Source organism: Sorex araneus, chromosome 4, assembly GCF_027595985.1.
Source record: "Sorex araneus isolate mSorAra2 chromosome 4, mSorAra2.pri, whole genome shotgun sequence".
Classification (NCBI taxonomy): domain Eukaryota; kingdom Metazoa; phylum Chordata; class Mammalia; order Eulipotyphla; family Soricidae; genus Sorex; species Sorex araneus.
The window spans coordinates 110,784,310-110,806,279 of record NC_073305.1 but is presented as its reverse complement, the minus strand read 5'-3'; the positions used below and the strand labels follow the sequence as shown (position 1 = coordinate 110,806,279).

Below are 21,970 nucleotides of genomic sequence, written 5' to 3'. Positions count from 1 at the left end.
CCTAGGCAGCCTTTGTGGGTCAGGGCCAGCCTCGCCGCCTCACTTCGGGACTGGGGCGAGGGACCTGGCGCGCAGCCCGAGACTAGGGGGCTTCTGCAGGGTCTCCGCATCCTTCCGGGGGGTGGCCCTGACCGCAGCCCCCGCGGCCTGAGCCCCGCAGTAGGGCGCCCACGCCCGCCCCGCAGAGGGGTCGGCCCGGTGCAGGGGCGCCGGGGTATGGGCAGGGGGCCGGCGAGGATCCGGGACGGCACCGCGCTGCAGGGGCTCCTGCGCCCGACGGCGAGCAGGGACCGCGCGCCCGCCGACCAACGCTTCGGCGCCCGCGCCCCCCTCGGGCGTCAGCGGCGCTGCCAGGGCCGCGCTCTTCCTCCTCCTCCTCCTCCTCCTCTTCATCGTCGCCGGCTGGGCCGATCTGCCATGACTCAGCGCTTCTCCCAGCCGGCCCGGTTGGGGACAGCGGCTCCTCGGCGGCTCCTCCCGCCGCGTCCTCCCCCTCTCGCCACTCCCGCCCGCCCCCGGCCGCCGGGCCTTTAGCTGCGCGGCCAAGGCGGGCGCCCTCAGCCGCCCCGGCGCTCCCGCAGCATCCGACGCCCGCTCCGGCCCCAGCCGCCCCGCGCCCCCGCCATGGAGCCCACCGCACCCCGCCGCCGCCACACCCACCAGCGCGGCTACGCCGTGACGAGGAACCCGCACCTCAATAAGGTCAGCGCGCCGCCCCCCTGCCCGCCCCGGGTGGCGGGGCCGGGGCGGGGGGGGGCTTGCCGGGCCGCCGGGCCGGCGGGGTCGCCCGCGGGGGGCCGTGCGATCGCCCCCCCACCGGGTCCCGCCACCCAGAGCTGCGCGCGGGGGGCTGTGCGGGGCCGCGGCGCGGGGACCCGAGGGGGATGGCACTTGTTTACGGTCCTCGCCGGCCTGCTCGCCGCCGCCCCAGCCCCGGAGGGGGACTCCCCGCCGCCGCGGGCAGCCGGTGCGGGGACGCGCGGGGAAGGGACCCGCCGAGACCCCCGAGCACCCCGAGCAGTGGCGGTTGGGATGGGGAGCCTCGCGGGGACCCGCGGGGGCGGCTGCTGGGGGAAGCCCAGCCCGGCACCCGGCAACGAGGCTGCAGACGCCTCCCCGAGGCTCCCTGGCTCTGGACCTGCACCCCGGGCCGCTCCCCGCCGGGTACTGCTGCGGGGGCTGCCCAGTGCGGCCCTGCTAGGTCGGGGGCAGACCCCCAGCGTCCCAGCGTTGCAGGGCTCCTGCTCCGGTGCCCACACACGGCTCACTTTGGCCCCTTCTCCCCAGAGGAACTTCGGCAATTTTTTTTTTTGCTTCTTTTAAAAGAAATCTATATATGTATATGTATATAATAATGCAAAAATTATTGAAAAGGTAATATACTGGGACCTGAGTGACTGTCCAGTGACTAGGGTGTTTGCCTTGCAAGTGGCTGACCCACATTCTGTTCCCGGGGGCACCACATAGGGCCTGACCCCCGAGCCCCACCAGGACTGATCCCTGAACACTGCTGGGTGCGGCCCAAAACAACAAAACAAAAGTAGACAAATAAATACAAAGCAACCGGAATCTCGTCCCGGAGGAATAGTACAGGGGGAAAGACTCTTGCCTTGCACACAGCCAACCACAGTTCGATTTTTTTTGTCCCCCCCCCACTAGAAGTGACCCCAGAGCACAGAGACGGGACTATGAACTAAGCACCACTAGGTATGCCCACCCCCCACTACCCCCCACCCCCAAAGGTAGAGGTAATTCTCTGCATCTTTCAGAGACTCTTTCTCATTCCCGGTTAATACTTGAGGTGTCTCAAATAAAAGCCATCTCGACGCTCATGGTTTTGCTTCCCTGGAGTTTAGACAGTTGCTCCTTTTACAACTAGGTATGTCTCTGGATTTCAGGGCTGGGATGTGTGTGCTTTGCGGTTTCCCTTTTAATTCAGGACCTTCCCCGTCCTCCCCGCCAGCCTGGAGGCCTAAGCGGGGTGCCGGGCTGTACAGCCTTTTCATGGACAGGGCCTCGGCCTTGGCCCCTGCTCCTGGTACTGCTGTTTTGTTGATTATTATTAATTGCCTGGACACATGCGAGTTATTTTCTCTAATAAATTGTACCTAATGTGAGGTTTTCTTTTTTCCTTCTGGTGACACGGCAAATTAAGTCAATAACTATTCAGTGTGTGCGGGCACTGGCCACTATGAACTTTTTTTTTCTTTTTAACAATATCCACTTTTGTTTCCTTCTAAGTGAATTAATGGCCAGTTTTTTTTGTTTTTGTTTTTGTTGTTGTTTTTCTTCCTTTGTGTTATTCTGCAGACTGGGGCTTCGTGTTTAGTTGAGCATAGGTAAAATTTGACAGTGACAAAACAGTTTGTGACTTTCCTTTGTACTCTTGTGCTCCAGTTCATGACTCAGTAATAGATTGCTACTTTGGAAGGGTCACGTGAGCAGTATAACCTGTTTGAAGTCTAAGTAAGTGGAAGGCTGTTTTGGGTTGCTAGGTAAAGCAGACAACCCTTCCGCCAGAGTAAATTTTGCCTTTACTGTTTATGTCCAGAGTTTATGCTTTTTAAATCCTTAATTTCCTGTTCACAAGCAAGAATTAATGGAAGAATTAATAGTATTAGAGGTACAGCAGTGGGGCATTTGCCTTACACGCGGCTGCGTACCGTTCGATTCTCAACATATCCCATACTGTCCCCTGAGCACTGCTCGGAGTGTTCACTGAGTACTGAGCCAGGAGTAACCCTTGAGTGTTGATGGCCGTGGCCTCAAAACAAGAACCAAACAAGCTCATCGATTTGTTTGAGCGGGCACCAGTAACGTCTCTCATTGAGAGACTTAGAATAATAGTATTTGAGATATATACATATATATTTTCCCACCAAGGGTTGAAAGGTACAGTATTACTATATTAAGAACATATTTAACAAATTCATAATTGAACTTTATTATAGTCTGTAGTATCAGATGGAATTAAAAATCTAATTCCCTTCATGGGGGGTAGTTAATGAAATATTTTGGTCATTTTTTATTCAACTCTAAGACAGTTGTGGTGACTGACAGAATCTCCTCCCATGTATGTACTATTGAGATCAACTATAGTTTTGGGACTTTCTTGACCTGCTGTGTTCAGAAGATCTCTGCCTTTACGATTTCTAATAGTTCAGCAATATATCATCAGTTTTATGATAACATGGTTCCAAAGAAATCTTATTAACTTTTGTCCTTCAATGTAAAGTCAGGCCATTATCTGGATACACAAAGCTTTCTTCACCACACTAACAGATCTCCCTCACCTCACTTTTTTGGGAAACCACAGAAGTTACATTGTTGTTTCATTTCTGTTCCCCCTCAACACCCCCACCCCAAGCACTATAGTCTTACAGATATGGGAGAAATATTGAGTAGCGTCTTCTTCATGTTAGACTTCTATCATTCAAGTATTTATAGTATGTTATTATTTCCTCCTATGTTGAATGTGAAATTAATTTCTCAGAATTACCTTCCTTTGAGTGTATCCTTAGCCTCCCATCTTAGCCTTCCAATTAAAATATATTGTTTTGGGAAATATGTTACTTAATACTTGCCTTTTTAATCTGTGTTTAATTCTTGCAGTTCAAACAAGATTAATTCAATAATGTTCTCTCTAGGGAAGCTGTTTCTAATCATCTTAGTCCTATTGTCATTACTTAACTATTGTATGTTGTACTATGTTTTATATTTCTGCAAACTTTTTCCTGATTGATTTCTCATTGGACATTTTAGAAATGTGCCCAGTGGATTTAAATAAATGTTTAATGAATGAATAAACCTATTGTTGCTTTTTGTTTTCTGTACTGTATTCAGCTTTTATTTTATTTAGTGTGTGTGTGTGGGGGGGAGGTTGAGTGGGGGGCGTGGAGGGACTGGGTCACACCTGACTGCAATACTCAGGCCTTACTCCTGCCTCTGAGTTAAGAGCTTACTCATGGCAGTGCTCTGGGGGACTAAATATAGTGCCAATTATTTTATAGTAGAATATAATCAGAAAAATTGGAAATTGTTTTAAGCCTGACCATCCTATGACATTTTAATTACTTGCTGGATAAATTTAAGATTTGCAGTCGACCCAGGTTTGATTCTTCCATTCCTCTCGGAGAGTCCAGCAAGCTACTGAGAGTCTCTCGCATGGCAGAGCCTGGCAAGCTACCTGTGGTGTATTGGATATGCCAAACACAGTAACAATAAGTCTCACAATGAGACACGGTACTGGTGCCCGCTTGAGCAAATCGATGAGCAACGGGATGACAGTGATACAGTGATACAGATAAAATCAAGGTTAGCAGTAGCTATGATCTGAATTAACATGAGGAACGACTTCGCACCAGAACTGCACAGGAGGAAGAGAGCAGTGTGGAAAGCCTTCAAGAGCGTTGAAGAAGTGGTTAAGAGGACAAAGAACCTCCGACTCCGGGCACATCTCCGTCAATGGTCAAGAATCAGGGATGCTGTCTCGTTTGACAAGGCATCAAAAATCAGATGGGCTGGACATGTAATGTGGTTCAGAGACAACCTCTGGACTAAAGCTGCTACCGACTGGATTCCACGGGATGTCAAAAGACCGCATGGCCGCCCACCAACGAGATGGTCAGACTTCGTCAAAGCCCTGAATGAACGGTTTGAGGCTGTTTGTGTTCCTGGAGCGAACAGATACCACTGGGCTACACTAGCACATGACAGGGATGATTGGAGACGTTACTGGTGCCCGCTTGAGCATATCGAAGAGCAACGGGATGACAAGTGACAAGTGACATGATCTGAATTAAAAAAAAATAATAATAAAAGACAGGATCTTTCTTTATTGGTAATAATCCTCAAAGGATTATTGTATGTGTTAAAGTTGCTTACACTCAAATATATGTCATTCACAGCGTGTGGGGAAATACTTCTACTTATGAGATTCATTATTTTTATGTAGCACTGTAGCACTGTCATCCTGTTGTTTATCAATTTGCTCGAGCAAATTGGAGTAATGTCTCCACTGTGAGACTTATTACTGTTTTTGGCATATCAAAAATGCCAGGGGCAGCTTGCCAGGTTCTGCTGTGCGGGTGAGATACTCTCGGTAGCTTGCTGAACTCTCTGAGAGGAACAGAGGAATCGAACCCAGGTTGGTTGTGTGCAAGGCAAACGCCCTACCTGCTGTGCTATATTGCTCAAGTCCATTTTTATGTACATAGCCTAAATTATTTTGGAGGTGCCCATATTATATAAAATGTGTTTGCCTAATATTTATTTTCCAGGATATCTTTCTTATTTAAATAATTCTGTTTCCCTTTTTTTCTCAGGAATTCTCATGTGAATTAATAATTTTGTTATTATTTTGTTTGGGTTTAGGGTCACACATTATGGTACTCACGGTTCTGGCTCTGTGCTTAGGGTCACTCTTGGTGCTCAGGGGATTGCCTTAAACATAATAATGTTTAAAAATAATTCTACAAAAATTAAAATTCTACATACAAAAATAATGACACTTAGTTTTTGGAGGGTAGCTGACTAGTGTTGTTGGGAGCCTGAGGGGCTGCTCTCATTGATAGTCAACTGGTAATGTCAGGCTTCATGGTTAGGTGGTTGGGTCTTGGGTTTTTTTTTTTTTTTTTTTGGTTGTGTTAGTGATGTTGGACTTGGTTGTGCTCAGGACAACAGGGTTACTGTGGAGGAGCTCAGGGGTCACCAGGGATACCCCCAGCATAACTCAAGGTGTCTATGAGGTGCTAGGGATGAAACTCAGCTCTATTGTCTGTATGTCTATATGCCCGCCAACGCTTTGAGTTATGTTCTCAACTCATTCAAGCTTATTTTTATTTCTCAAGATTTTAATTGGGTTTATTTCTCCATGCAGTGGTAGAAAACTCCAGGTAGTAATTCCACCATAGTTAACTTGTATTCACTTGCTTTAATACCTTTAACATTAAATAATGATCTGTCCTACAAGTCAATAGCCAAATACACTGCTCTTCAGTATTTAGACAATTGGATTAAGTTAGCATTCATATTTTATGAAAGCTCATTTGGGTTATTAGTTATCATTATTAGTTTTTTATTATTAACTTTTAAATCTAAAAAGTGGAATTCTGCCTGAGTGCTTTTATAGGTTATTTGCATCCTTGATGTAAAGTCTCAAATGGATATATCCTAGCGGGTTAAAATATTTCATGACCTTGAAGGGAAGGTGCATTACACCTTTTTTTCCTTCGGTGTAAACCACACCAGAATGAATCATTTGGAAGTATCCACCAATCTTAGTTCTCTGGAGTTGCTTCAGTAATACGAGACAGTGTTGAATTATTTATTAGGAAATTCCAGTGGCATGAAAATTATTGCAGTGAGAATGTTTGGCCATATACCTCCATGTCTGTCTAACACCTAGCTGCAGCTGAATCAGAGTGGTAGTATAGGAGAGCAGAAAAATAAAGTCTTGGTCTAAGAAGTGGAATGATGAGTTTTATTTGCGAGAGCTCTTGAAGCTGGTGATAGAAAATGTAGGAAATATAGAAGGATTAGACTTGAATTTTTTCATTTTGTGTTTCTCAGACTTTGGGACAGTTGTGGGAAATGCAAAATAATTGAATGAACATTTTCACACTGTGAGGTTAGATGAGTCTAAGACCTCATTCTTCCTCATGAACAGTATGCTTCTTTTTCTTTTTTTAAAGTTAAAAACATTTATTAGGGGCTGGAGCGATAGCACAGCCGGTAGGGTGTGTGCCTTTTTGCCTTGCACTCTGTGGACCCGGGTTCGATTCCTAGCATCCCATATGGTCCCCTGAGCACCACCAGGAGTAATTCCTGAGTGCATGAGCTAGGAGTGACCCCTGTGCATCTCCTGGTGTGACCCAAAAAGAAAAACAAAACAGAACATTTATTAGTTGCCACCAATACCCCGCTTTGCTCCAGGTCTCAGGGCCTTTCTTTGTGATGTTTAGCCATGTGGGGTCAGCCTGGCTGTTAGATGCTTAGGCCTGTCTTGTATCCAGCCGTGCCCAGAGACTAGGGTAAGGCCCAGGTATGAGCTTTATCACTTGAGCCACTCCCTGTTTTTAAGGTAATAATTAAAAAGTAAAAAAAATATTGCATAAGAATCACAGACTCTCAATCAATAAAAACCTCAAAATATTGCATAAGTTTCTGGTTTACAGCCTCAATATCTGTATATACTATATTACTATATTACCATAAAATCAAACCTCCACCAGGCAATTAAGTTCCTTTGTCTGTTTTAACCATCTCCAGTTGCCTTCCCCTCTTGCTTACAGCTATTTTCTTGTCAGGCTAAAGTTTTATTTTTATTTTCTTTATCTCATGCATCTGAGTAAAATCATATGGTATTTTCTTTTTAAAAAATTCATTTAGCATAATTATCTCAAAATTCATTCCATTGTGACAAATGTGGATATTTCATCTTTTTAAAAACAGCTGAGTAGTATTCCATATTACTTATTCAGTTATACTCTACTTAAGGACATTTGAGTCAACTGAGGATGGCATTTATAAAATGTTTCCAATATAGTATAGGTTTATGTAGTCACACTGTGATAGTTACAGAACAAAATTTCTGACTGCTCATTTGTCACACTATCTCTGTTTTAAAGTGACATCATTTTTATATGCTTATGGACATCTAGGTTGCTTTTATATCTTGGCTATTATAAATAATACTGTGGTGAACATTAGGAATGCACTATTATGTAGTGAACGCACATAACTTTTCAAATTAGTGTTTTTATGTTCACATTTCACATACTTAGTCCTGAAATTACTGGGTCATACAGCATTTCTATGCTTAAATTTTGAGGAATGTCCATACTGTTTTCCATAGGGACTACCAGTTTACAGTCTGATCCAGTGTATGAGGATTTCCTTTTCTGGACCATCTTCACCAGTATTTGTTGCTCCTTGTATTCTTTTAATATTTAGCCCTTCTCATAAGTGTGAGGTAATTTCTCACTACAGTTTTGATTTGCATTTTCTATTAACAGCTTAGACTTTTTTTGTTTATTTCATTAATTTATTTTTAATTTTATTGATTCACTGTGAGATATAGTTACAAGCTTTCATGTCTGAGTTACAATCACACAATCATCAGACACCATTCCCTCCACCAGTCCACATTTCCCACTACCAACATCTCTGGTATACTTTCCCTTTCCCACCCTCCCACTGCCTCCATGCCAGACAATATTCCTCACACTCTCTCTACTTTTGGGCATTATGATTTGCAGTGCAGAGACTGAGAGGTTATTATGTTTGGTTCTTTATCTACTTTCGGCACACATCTTCCATCCCAACCGATTCCTCCAACCATCAAGTGGTGCTGGGAAAACTGGATATCTACCTGCAAAGAAAATGAACTCTGACCTCTGTCTAGTGCCAGGCACAAAGGTTGGATCAAAGTGGATTAAAGTACTCAATATCAGACATGAATACATAAGGGACATAGAGGAAAATGTAGTCAGAACCCTCCATGACATTGACGCTTAAAGAATCTTTAAGGATGAAACACCACTGCCCAAGCAAGTGGAAACAAACATGAACAAATGCAACTACATCAAACTAAGAAGCTTCTGCATTTCAAAAGAGACAACTTAGATCTTACACCGCATTTTGTGCCTATTGGCCATCTATGTGCTTTAAAATGTTTATAGAGCTTCTCTGCCCATGTTTAAATCTTGTATTCTTTGTAAAGTTATATGAATTTTTATATTTTGGATATTAACTTCTTGCTGAGTGTATTTTTTAAATTATGTCTAATTACCATTCTTGTAAGTGGTATTTCATTTACCTATCTCTTTCACGCATTTTTATTCAGAACCTAATATTATGCTAGTTACTATTCTAAGTACAAATTGAATATTATTGTTCCCTATTACACTGAAATTTGATTTCTATCTTGACTCTTCACTCATTGAAAAGATTATTTGAAATAGTACATGTTAATTTTTCAAAATTTTATGACAAAATTTGTATATACGTATATATATATTTTGTGATTTGGGGCCACATATGGTGGTATTTTGGAACTACACCCAGCTTGCTGCTAGGGAATCACTCGTGGTGGTGCTCAGGCAACTATGCAGACACAGGATTGAGTATGCAAAGCTTGCACTAAGGCTATTGAGCTATCTGACCCTAAAGAGGTATTTTTAATATAATTAGTTACTAATACATCTCTATATGACTTGTTCAGTTATTGTTGCAATGATTGGGATGGTAGACAGTTGATTGCAGTGCTCACACTCTTGGTAATGATAGAGGAAACTAACATCTATCAATGCAGAATGCGTCAAAAGGACAAAAATGTATAGAGTAAAATCTTTCTCAGATTTCTCAGGAAATTTGTATTTTTTTTAATAATCACGAAAACATTTAGTTGAGAAATTGGAAAAATAAAATTATAATCTCCTTTGGGAATTAAAGATTAATACATTGCATGCAGTGACTTGAACGGATCTAAAGTCAAAAGGAAGTACTAAAAATGGTAATATGTAGAGTCAAAGATTAAGGTTAATATTTCTTGGACCTTGACAGGGACATATAGGTAGAAAGAGTAAGAATCAGTCTGTCAATTTGCTTGTTGCAATTGCCCAACAATGACAAAAGTTTATTTCAATTTCTGTTCAGATACATTTGAATTGCTATAATTTTATTATTAGATGTCCTTGTTCCCTTTGTTTTTATTCCTTTATACTTTCCTATATTTTGTATTTGAACATTTTTATTCACTTATCTCTTTTGTAACAATATGTAGTCAGATTTGTTTGAGTGATTGTTATATGGAGAATTTCATAATATCTTTAAAGTAACATTTTGCTATTAAATTTGGAATGTGGAAGTATACTGTCATATAGGTCTTATTTCTATTTGTTTATATTATAACCATTCTACATATTGCTTAAATCCACTTAAATATGTGTATGTATACTAAGGTTTGATTTTTATTATTTTTTTATTAAAAACATTTGGGGGGTGCTGGAGCGATAGCACAGCAGGTAGGGCATTTGCCTTGTCAGCAGCCAACCTGGGTTCATTTCCCAGCATCCCGTATGGTCCCGAGTATTGCCAGGAGTAATTCCTTAGTGCAAAACCAGGAGTAATCCCTGTGCATTGCCGGTGTGACCCCCCAAAAAAAAACAAAAAAATTTTTTATATTGAATCACCGTGAGATAGTTACAAAACTTTCATGTTTGAGTTTCAGTCATGCAATGACTCCACCAGTGCACATTTTCCACCACCAATGTCCCCAGTATTACTCCCCACCTTTCCAACCCTCCCCCGCCTCTGTGGCAGATAATTTCCCCCATACTCTCTTTAGCACACCTGGAAGGGCGTTTACCTTTCATGTGGCCAACCTAGGTTGGATTCCTTCGTCCCTCTCAGAAAGCCCGGCAAGCTACCAAGAGTATCCCGCCTGCACTACAGAGCCTGGCAATCTACCCGTGGCATATTTGATATGCCAAAAACAGTAACAACAAGTCTCACAGTGGAGACGTTACAGGTGCCTGCTCGAGCAAATCAATGAACAACGAGATGACAGTGCTACAGTGCTACTCTCTTTCTATTTGGAGGCATTATGGTTTGCAATATAGATACTGAGAGGCTATGACGTTTGGTCCTTTATCTACTTTCAGCACACATCTCCTATCCCGAATGATTCCTCCAGTATGTTTTGATTTTTTAACTATCACACAAACTTGAAAGAATTTAAGGGGGAAAAATACCTTTCTGATTCTGAGCCCATTCAACAAATATTTTATTTCAATTCAGTTATTGTATATTTTACTCCTAAAGTTTTTCAGTTTTTTACCCGAGTGCCCTAGAACAGATGACTGGTTGAAGAAACTTTGGTACATCTATACAATGGAATACTGTGCAGCTGTTAGAAAAAAGGAGGTCATGAATTTTGCGTATAAGTGTATCGGCATGGAAAGTATCATGCTAAGTGAAATGAGTCAGAAAGAGAAAGACAGACATAGAAAGATTGCACTCATCTGTGGAATATAGAATAACAGAGTAGGAGACTAACACCCAAGAATAGAAGAATAATAGAAATAAATGCCAGGAGGTTGACTCCAGGGCTTGGAAGCTGGCCTCACATTCTGGGGAGAGGGCAACTCAGAGAAGGGATCACCAAGTATAATGCGGTCGGAGGCCATTCGGGGGAAGGGTGATGCGGGCTGAATGTGGACTAGAGACTGAACACAGTGGCCACTCAACACCTCTATTGCGAACCACAACACCTAATGAGAGAGAGAGAGAGAACAAAATGAAATGCCCTGCCACAGTGGCAGGGTGGGATGGGGGGAGATGGGATTGGGGAGGGTAGGAGGGATGTTGGGTGTACCTGTGGTGGAGAATGGGCACTGGTGAAGGGATGGGTTCTCAAACTTTGTATGGGGGAAACATGAGCACAAAAATGTATAAATCTGTAACTGTACCCTCATGGTGATTCACTAATTAAAAATAAATAAATTTTTTAAAAAAGAATAAAAATGTCTACCATCTTGGGCAAAGAGAAAAAAAAAGGTTTTCTTTTTTTTTTTTTTTAGACTTCCCACCCCACCCCAAACTTTCTACTTTGCATTTATTTAAAAAAAATTTGCACTATGACTTAAGACATGGTTAGAAATATTGATGTGTTGTCTTGGAAATCTGTTTGGTTTTTTTTTCCTTTGTAAATTAGGTTTTCCTGTCCCGTTGCTCATCGATTTGTTCGAGCGGGCATCAGTAACGTCTCTCATTGAGAGACTTATTGTTACTGTTTTTGTCATATCCAATACGCATGGGTAGCTTGCCAGGCTCTGCCTCTCAGGCTCGATACTCTCGGTAGCTTGCTGGGCTCTCTGAGAGGGGTGGAGGAATCGAACTTCGGTCGGCCGCGTGAAAGGCGAACGCCCAACTGCTGTGCTATCCTCCAGCCCTAGGTTTTCCTACTTCTTTTTATGCTGAATAATTTTTGCATGCATTGTGGGTACTTGTGTATTGTGTGATATTGATAGGTTTTCGTTAAATCCTAAGAGGAATGCTGTACATTTTAAATTTTAGCAGTTTTTTAACCTGGTTAGGTTACTTCACAAGTTGGACCCTCTGCCAGTAGCATAGAGTTCCAAACTCAAGTCAGTTTTAAAGCCTACTGGGTGGTAATATTTCAGTCTTTTCCAGCCAAGAATTAGGAACAAGAATCTTAAAGCTTACAGATAAAAGTGGGAAAATTTTATTTCCCAGTTTCTTCAATCCTAACTGTATAGTCATTCATTCTATAATTTGTTTTGTATTTTTATTTGGTGGGGGGGGGGCTCATAGTTTAGGACATACTCAGTGTTGTTCAGGGGCTGCCCCTGCTTTTATGCTCAGAAGTTAATCCTGAAGGTTCTTGGAACCATGGCACGCCAGGGAATGAACCAAAGTCAGCTGTATGCCAGGCAAGTGCCTTAACCCCTTGCACTGTCTCTCTGACTCCTATTTAGTTTTAACGGCCTTTTGGTATGCTGTTTGCTGTCAGATCTGTATGTATGTAATTCAAAGGTGTTCCCAGGAATTCATGTAGAACTTTAGAGGGTTGTTCTTTTTAATTTCTTTCTGTGATCTTCATGATTTTTTTTCCCTTTTTAATTGAATCACAGTGAGATACAGAGTTACAAAGCTTTTCATGGTCAGGTTTCAGTCATAGAGTGTACCAGCATCCATCCCTCCTCCACCAGTGTGCATTTCCCACCACCAATGGCCCAGTTTCTTTCCCGCCCCCCTCGTGCCAGCCTGTCTCTCTCTACGTACTTCTCTCTCTCTCTCTCTCTCTCTCTCTCTCTCTCTCTCTCTCTCTCTCTCTCTCTCTCTCTCTCTCTCTCTCTGGGCATTATGGTTTGCAATACAGATATTGAGAGGTTATCCTGTTTGTTCCTCTAGCTATTTTCAGGACTCCGTTCTTATTCGGAGTGATCATTTCCAATTATCTTTGTGATAGTGCTCCCTTCTGTATCCCAGCTGCCTTAAGGCAGGCTTCCATGAACCAGTATACTGTGAGAGATCTTTAAGATTCCTTCTCTCTACCTGAGGATCCCCTGTCTAGGCCACTAGTTAATAAACTGGGCCTTTATCCCACTTTGCTCCTTCTTTCTACAGCTGTGTTTGCTTCTGTACCAAATGACTGGAAAAGAAAAAAAGCAGCAGGCATTTTAGCAGTCTTGGAACAATTCTCTTTGTGATTAAAAGAATGATTCTCCCCCACCTCAGAATTAATAGGTATTTGTAATGCTCATCCTAACTATTATCATTATTGCATTGCTAGGAAGTTAGAGTTGAAGAAACTGGAAAATAAAAGTTTTCCTTCCTTCTCTGTGACCTTTAAGATCCTCTTTCCTAATTCTTGAACCAGAAAGAGAAAGCTTCTCTTGGAATTCTTTTTTATGCACCACCAGCTTTTATGCTGCTTTTGAGTCAAGGTCCATTGATTATAGTGGGGGGAAAAAAGAGCCAATTCATACTGGTGGGCAAAACTCCAGGAATGCACTGCTGAATTTTTGGTACCTTAGAATATGGCTATCTTTCCATGTTATTCTACTATCATTTTCTTTAGTTTTAAAGATACGTGCTGAGTGTATTGTAGACAAAATTTATGGTTGGTGTCAGGAGAGAAAATTATAGTAGTGCATATACCATCTTGTGCAGAAATAGGAACTTCAGATTGTTCATTTAAGGTACAAATGTGTAAAATTCATTTTTAAAGAAAGTTTTAGGGGGAAGGTCAGGGAATTAGCTCTCAAACAGTATATTCACACTTTGTCACATTCCCTTGGCAAAGTACTTACTATGGCCAAACGTTACACGTTATACACATGATAGTTATAAACAATAAGATTTACTCTTGAAATGGTTCATATATGAACTATATAAATAATACATGTGTCCTAAGGATTTATGAAGATGAATTTCCTTTGTTGATATTTATGTTTTACATCTATTTCTCCTAGGCTATGATAAATAATAGGTCTCTGAAAAGAGCCTTCAATCGTTGGAAGAAATGAGTAAGGATAGGCTGCTAAAATCTCAGGGCTGGGACGAATGAAGACGTTACTGGCGCCCGCTTGAGTAAATCAATGAAAATGGGATGACAGTGACAGTGACAGTGATGATGAAGAAAACACTACAGAAATATAAGGTTCAGAATTCTTTGGTGTTAGTGGATAGAGGTGTCATTAGATTTTTTTTTCTTATTTGGTCGACCTGCTGATGCTCAGGGGTTACGCCTGGCTCTGCACTCAAGAATTACCTCTGGCAGTGTTCAGGGGACCATATGGGATGTCAGGAATCGAACCCGGGTTGACCAAGGCAAACTCCCTACCCACTGCTCCCAAAGGTGTCATTAGATTTATCTTTCAGTATTGCTGGTCACAGTGGAGTATAGTTAGGTATTCTGTAAAATCTTTGTTCAATGTGTAAATGAAGGAGAAATTGGAAAATTGAAGTAACACTCCTGTTATTCTGCTCATTTTCCAGTAGTTCACATTCTCTGTAGTTCACATTCCATGTGTGGAATATATAGTCAGTGTACTTTTTGTTTGTTTGTTTACTATTAGGTATAGAAAGGTATATCATTCCTTAATGTCTATCAGTATAATCATGTATTGTTTAGGGTTCAGTTATGCTACATCACAATCACACACACAATATCCTGTTAATCACTGATTTCTCAGGCGGGCTCATTTCGTCCTTTCCCTGAGATCTTAGAAGTCTATTTTGACTTGGCCCTCCTAACGATGTTGCACTGGGGGCTCTTCAGGGTCAGGGGAATGAGATCCAGCTTGTTACTGGATTTTGCATATGGATACACCATGGGAAGCTTGCAAGGCTGTCCCATAAGGGCAGGAAACTCTCAGAAGATTGCCAGTTTCTCCTAGAGGGAGAAGTAGGCTAAAGATATCGCGGGGCTGCTTTGTGGCTGCGTGCTTCTGAGAGCTTGCTTTTAAGTCTCTCTCTGGATGTTGGCCGTTGATGGGATTACACACACCTGGGTTCCTCTGCCGGTACCTTCATGCATGAGGCCTGTTAGAACGTGTAGAGAGTTATGCTACATATTAAAAAAAAAAAAAGCAGAATGGCTGTAGGACTTTTGCCTTGTACAAGGCCAACCCTGGTTAGATTCCCATCATCTCATTGGTCCCCTGAGCACTGCTAGCAGTAATTCCTGAGTGCAAAGCCAGGAGTGCCCCCCAAACTGAATAAATAAATGAAATAAATAAATGAAACTTACATGATATATTATTTCTCTCCCACTGGAGGAAACTCTGGGTTGGCAAGAGTTAAATGGTCAGCCCAGAGTCTTCAGGAACTTTGTTGCTTTAACATCTGCAAAAGCACTTCATGGTCTCAGCTGTTGAGATTGAGATAAATGAGATAACTGAGATATTTTTTAAAAAATAACTTCATAGATTCATTGTAAACATAAAAATTCTAAAACATGTGTGTCCCTCCTTTCTTTGTATCCCCTTTCCTAGAGGCAATAATTTTGTTGTGTTTGGTCCACACTCAGCAATGCTCAGGGGTGACTCCTGTTTCTGCACTCAGGAATTACTCTTGGCGGTGCTTAGGGTACCACATGGGATATTGGGGATGGAGCCCCAGTCAGCCATGTGCAAGGCAAGCACCCTACCCGCTGTTCTATCGCTTTGGCCTCAAGGCAACAATTCTTTTCAGTGACCACTGTTTCCATTTCACACTAGAAATAGTATATGTAGTCTAGATTGTTATTGTAGTTGTGGTAGTCGTAGAGATGGTGCTGGGAATTGCACTAGGCAAAGTGGGGCAGGGTAGGGTATCATACCCTGGATTCTATGCATACAATACCTGCTTTCAATCACTGAGCTACTTCTCCAATCTCTGAAGTGTATTTTTAAAAATTTAACTTTTTGCTGCATCTCCCAATCAGTACTCAGGGTACCCAGGGACCAGTCCTGGTGATATCCAGCCAACTGGTCCGGGCTGTTCAGTCCGAGGACGTGAAGCTCCAGAGCAGTGCTCGGGGCCACTGGGTACCAGGTTCAAACTCATGTCCCAGTGCATGCTAAGTGTGACCCTGGCTGCTCTGCTATATTCTTGGTCCCCTAAAATGTATTTTTTCAAAGTTAGTTTTCATCAGTTAAAGTGTTAAAAGTATTGATATAGAATATAAGCCAGATATGCCCAGAGTGTGGTAAATAAATATTCATCATGAGAACTATTGTGGCTAATACTATATCTGTGAATCATTTAGAGACATGGAAAACAAACTGAGAACTAAGGTCCCAGGCTGAACCCTCTAATCATCTGCTTGATAAAACAGAAGCTGATTTAGAAGCATTATTTTGTTTTATCTTTATTGAGTTATTTTTATTGAGCACTGCAATACGATTTCTCAATGTAGTGAATAGCAGCAGTTTGGGGTAACTTGCAGCCATTTTGATGAAATGGCACGACTAATTAGGAAAAGGATTGACCATCTTATTACTTATAGGGTAATATTTTAGACTTCACTTAGTCCATCAGAACTGGCCTTTCTGGTTCCTGCCTGTGTTTCATGATTCTCTCCATGGTCACTGCAGGTGCTTTCCCTCTGCTTTCCCACATAAGCCAGACTCTTCTGCCCCATGGATCATGTGTTTCCTCTGCGATTTCCCTCATTGATACTATCATTTTTTTTGAGGGGGGGTGAGGAGGGATGGCTCACACCTGGTGATGCTCAGGGTTACTGGGTTACTCCTGACTCTGCACTCAAGAATTCCTTCTGATGGCTCTGGTGAGCATATGGGATCTGGGGGATCTGATCTGGATCTTGCACATGCAAGGCAAGCGCTTTACCTGCTGTATTGTTTGTTGTTCTGGCCCTCATGTTGCTACCAGCCTTGTAGCTGGCCTACTCCTATTCTTCTGTTTGTCCATCAGATACCATTCTAACAGGGATGCTCAGGGAACTTTCTGCTTTTGTTAAATTTAAATGTTAAGTTCCTCCTAAGTTAATTTCAATGTTAAGTTCTCTCTAAGTTAATTTCAGTATTCTTTCCCCTTCACTGTCCTGTATGTACACATTGTTATTTTACTTCTGTGTGTAGCTAGGCATACAATAATCCTCTTAAGTTCTCTTTGTTCAAAGTTTCACGGGAAGGTAGACCATATTTGACTTGTCATTGTGGCATTAATTTAGTACCTATAAGTGCAGATATTTACTCAACAATATTGGTTGAAAATTTTGGTAAATACATTGATTTATTTTGTGTCTAGTTGACTGGGCCAATGAGTGGCCAGACAAGTTGGTCAAATATTATTCTGGGTGTGTTGGGAGGGTATTTCTGGATGAGATTAACAATTTAGTTAGTGATTTTATAAAGCTGACTTTCCTCCCTAATGGGGTTGGCTTTCTTCCAGTCATTTAAACATTGAATTTTTTTTTTTAAAAGCTTACCCTAAGATCCAGCTCCCCTTACTCTTCACTGGTTGCCTTAAAACTGGGTTCATTGTTTCTTTTTTTTTTTCTGCCTTTGAACTTGGCCTGGAACATTTCTTCCTGGATCTCGAGTTCGTTGGCCTTCAGACTGAAACTATACTATCAGCTCTCCCAATTTCTCAGGACTTTGAACTTGGACTTGGATTGAATGATACCATTGTGCTCCCTAGTACCCCTTGCCCTCTATAATCACATGAGCCAGTTCCTTAAAATGAGTTTCTTCATATATGTTATGTATTTACATATGTCTTATCGGTTCTGTTTCTCTGGCAAACCCTGATCAGTGTACATGAAAGAAGATGCAACATTCTTAAAATCTTTTTGGATCTGAAGAAAGCCACTAATGTATTCCTGATAAGCTATCAGCTCTCACTCCTCTTTGCTTTTCCCCTCCTCTTTGCTTTTTCTCTGCCTCCCAATCTTGAAGATTTTCTTGTACGTTGTGTGGTTGATGTTGCCTCAGGTTCAGTTACGGATGGAAGCAAGGCACAGCAGGTTCCCTGAAGACTTCTGAAGCTTATGATGCCTAAGGACTCTTTCTCTTGAAGAAGAAGAGCAAACAACAGGCCCTGTGAAGGGATTCCTGAAGCTTATCTCAGACACCTTCCTCCCACTGACCCACTTTTCACAGTTTTCTTTTAACTCACTTTCCCAACCAGCCTGAGAACAAGATGGTTATTTGGGACAAGTCTGTCATCTCAGGTTGCTAGCACTGGCAGAAACCTGTTTTGCTTGTGCTTGCTCTTATCTCTTGAGTTTGTTTGCCCTTCCCACTGTGAGCACCCGAACTTGAGCTCAGTCACAATTGGAAGAATTCTGTTTGGAAAATGTAGTTTGATGTTGATAGTAACAATTTGTCAACCTTAGAAGGAATCTATAAAAAATCAGTAGTCTGAATTTTGAGAGCAAGTTGCTTTTACTTCTCATGGATATTGAAAAGCTGCATTTCTTCTGGAAGGGAGTCATGTTATTTAGCTAAGCAAATTTGTCACTTATTAAAAAAACCGCATAGTTTCTGACAAAAAAACCTACCAAATAATTATATATATTTGATTTAGGGCCCCACCTGGCCATGCTCAGGGCTTACTCCTGGCTCTGCACTCAGGGATCACTCCTGGTGAAGTCAGGGGACCATATGGGATGATGGGGATCGAGCCCAGGTTGGCCATGTGCTAGACAAGCGCCCTCCCTTCTGCACAGTCCTCCTCAGTCCTTACAATACCTTTATTTTTGAATGGGGGAGGAGGGGTTGCTCTTGAGGAGTGTTCAGGGCACCCTGGACCCACTCCCAGGGATACCCCACTAACCAGTGTCAGTTGAGTGCTAAGGTCTTAGAATATAGAACTCAGGCCTTGCAGTGCCAAGACTAACAGAGTCACTTAGGTGGTGTTTGGGGACCTTTCGGAACACTCCTGGCCAAGCTCAGGGGACCATGTGTGTGGGAAGGGAGGTGCAGCATTAAACTCAGGTCGGGGCAGACAAGGCCCCCAATTCCATTACTTTTGAAAAAGCTACTTATATTGTTGTTTAACTGACATCATAATTCAGAACATTTCTCTCACCTCAGCATTTTTTCTTGTGTTGGCCCTTTGTACTCAACTCTTCTCTCTACTCCTAGACCTCTTAGAAGCTTCTAATCATTTTCTGTCTTTCAGCTTTGCTTTTTCCAGAGTGTCCAATAAATGAAATTGTAGAGTGTAGCCTTTTGAGTCTGACTTCTTCCATAGTTCAGCATAGTTCTATGCTAAACTCTATCTCATGAATCAATAGTTTGTTCTTTTTTTACTACTGAGTAACATTTAAATGTTGTGGACGTCAAACTGATCGATCCCAAGTGGGGGTGTAAGTCAGGGCCCCCCACACCTAGGGGCGGTCTCTGCAGACCTGGGGGAGGGGTAGTTCCCTTCTCAGACGGCTGGATGCTGTGTGCTTGGTGCTGGCGCTTGAGTCCCCACTTGCACTTTTGTTGTTCTTCAGCATCCTGGATTGTTGCTTAAGTACAAATTTTGAAAAAAAAAAAGTTGTGGATGTAGCTTAGTGTTTTGTCTTTCTCTACTTTAAAAATAGCGCCTTACTAAGCTTTATACATTGTTTTTAAAATATACAATAAAATGTAAAATTATAGGATATCAATTAGCACAATACTGTTTTATTAATTGATTACAAAATAGAGTATATTGATTAGATATTAGAGATTCACCAACTGGAAAAAATATACAAATCTTTCTATCCTGATACAAATTAGGCCTCAAGCATTTAAATTAATACATTTTATTATTATAATGACTTGTTCATGTACAGCTTGAAGATTTTTGTACATTTAGATAATTTTCCCTTCTCTCAGCTATGAAGTTTGATTTATATTTTTTTAATTTAAAAAATTTAAGTTTTATTAATCACTTGAAATTACATTACAAAGTCATTCACAATTGGATTTCAAGCATACAGTGTTTCAAACTCTCTTGTTAAGTGTTGTTACTAAGTGAATGCAGGAGCATATTTTAGTACTTCTGATAATAGGACTTATTAGTAGAATATTAATATTTTATTTTTATTATTTTTTGCAAGGAGAATTTTTTAGACATAGCATTCAGAAACTTTGAGCTTCTTAACATGTTTCATATATTTATAAATAGACCCTGACCATTTCTCTCCATATTAATATCAATTTATTTTTTATTCTTGAATTTTTGGGTATCCTCCCAGGTCTTCTTGCCAAGAGGCCCAGGAGCCCCATCAGAAAGCCTCAGCCCACCTTGCTGACAGTTTAGTGCAGGAGTCAGAGGGTGTGGTCCTCCTTGGGCCCTGCAGTGCCAGGGATTACTGTGGCCACTCTAGCAGCGGGGGCCTCCAGTGCTATTCCCCGTGATGCTCAGGGGACCATGTGGTGCTGGGTTGGGAAAATGCTAAGTAAGCACCTGAGCTGCTCTACTATTGCCTGGCCCCTGTCAAAGTTTTAAATTTCTAGATAGAGAAAAGTCAATTGAGGTGTGCTTGTTTGTTGGTTTGGGGGCAGGGGGCATGCCTGACTCTACTCAGGGCTAACTTCTGACTCTGTGATTGCTCAGGAATCACTCCTGGCAGGTTCAGGGGGCCATATGGGCTGCCGAGGATTGAAATGGGTTGACCACATGCAAAGCAAGCACTTTTCCAAGTATAATATCACTGACTTCTTTCTTTCTTTTTTTTTTTAAATAAGTGCCTGTACACAGTCTTTCATTTGAAAGAGTTTTTTTCATGACTTTCTTCAAGTCTTTAATGCTTATTTTTTTATTGGGGTTTTTAGCCATATTTGGTGTGGGGGTTTGAACCTGGGTTGCTTACATGCTCAGTGAGTGCCTTACCCACTGTACCATCTCCCTGGATCTTTCATGATTTTTTGTATCATTACAAAAATTGCTCATTTTCCCTACTTCTCATTTAACGAGTTACCTTTACCTGTTTCTCACAAATTTATTTTATCAAAATTAATGTTAATTTGATTTCTGATCATCAATTTTAATAATTAAACATTTTTATCTCCAAATTTCATATTGTTTTTGCAACAAAAATACTACAGTTTTAATTATGTCAGCTAATATTCTAATAGTTTGCCAGGGAAAGCAATGAAACACATCTCCTGACCTCATGGAATTTGTGTTCTGGAGTTAGGTCAAAAAGTACAAATAAGAAAAAGAAAATGATGAGCCAAAGAGATGGTACAGCAGGTAGAGCATTTATTTTGCAGACAGCTGACCTAAATCTTTGGCACTGCATACAGTCCCCCTGCCAGGAGTGATTCCTGTGTAAGAGATAGGAGTAAGTAAGCTCTGAGCACTGCTGAGTATGCCCACCGCAAAAATAAATAAATAAATAAAAATTAAAATTGAAAATTTATTAATTTGAAAAAATTATTTACCGTGGCCCCTTGGAGAGGACGGGTTGCCTTTCCCTCCCCGCCCCAAGCAGAGCCTTGACAGTTGAAGACCTCCGGAACCCAGCCACAGCCATGCTCAAGGCCACTCTCCACACGTTTGGACAAGCCTCATGCATGAAGGGACCAGCAGAGGAACCCAAGAGTGTGGGACCCAGGATTAAGATCTCCAAGCCTGCTTGGATTGGGACTCTGACTTCTCCGCCCAGACTCCCCATTTTCCAGTAGCTTGGCAGCCACACCCACAAACTGCCCCCGGTGCTGTGTAATCCCACCAATGGCCAACATCCAGAGACTATAAGATCGAGCTCCCAGAAGCTCACTTTGCGGCTGAAAGATATCTAATAGCCTTGTTCTCCCTCTAGAAAGGCTTTAGAGTAGAGGGAACATTTGAGGTAGAAAGGAAAATAATCCTGGAAAAATAAATGGATGTGCCAAATGGTGAAAAATTCTCATGATCTTATAGGATCATATAAGAATAATAGAATTTAACTTGGGAGAGGTGTACTGAAATCAGTATGTTAAATCATATACAAGATATTTCTTGATTT

The 21,970-nt window shown here is 41.9% G+C and overlaps 1 protein-coding gene across 1 annotated transcript in view; it reads left to right on the top strand.

Moving 5' to 3' along the window:
* Window positions 1-445: 445 nt before the first annotated feature.
* ME1 (malic enzyme 1) overlaps window positions 446-21,970 on the top strand; it is a 137,699-nt gene continuing 116,174 nt past the window's right edge. The window contains exon 1 of the mRNA XM_055136663.1: window positions 446-702. Within this exon, the coding sequence (XP_054992638.1) occupies window positions 625-702 (78 nt within the window). The 5' untranslated portion in view covers window positions 446-624. The remainder of the gene's footprint in view (window positions 703-21,970) is intronic.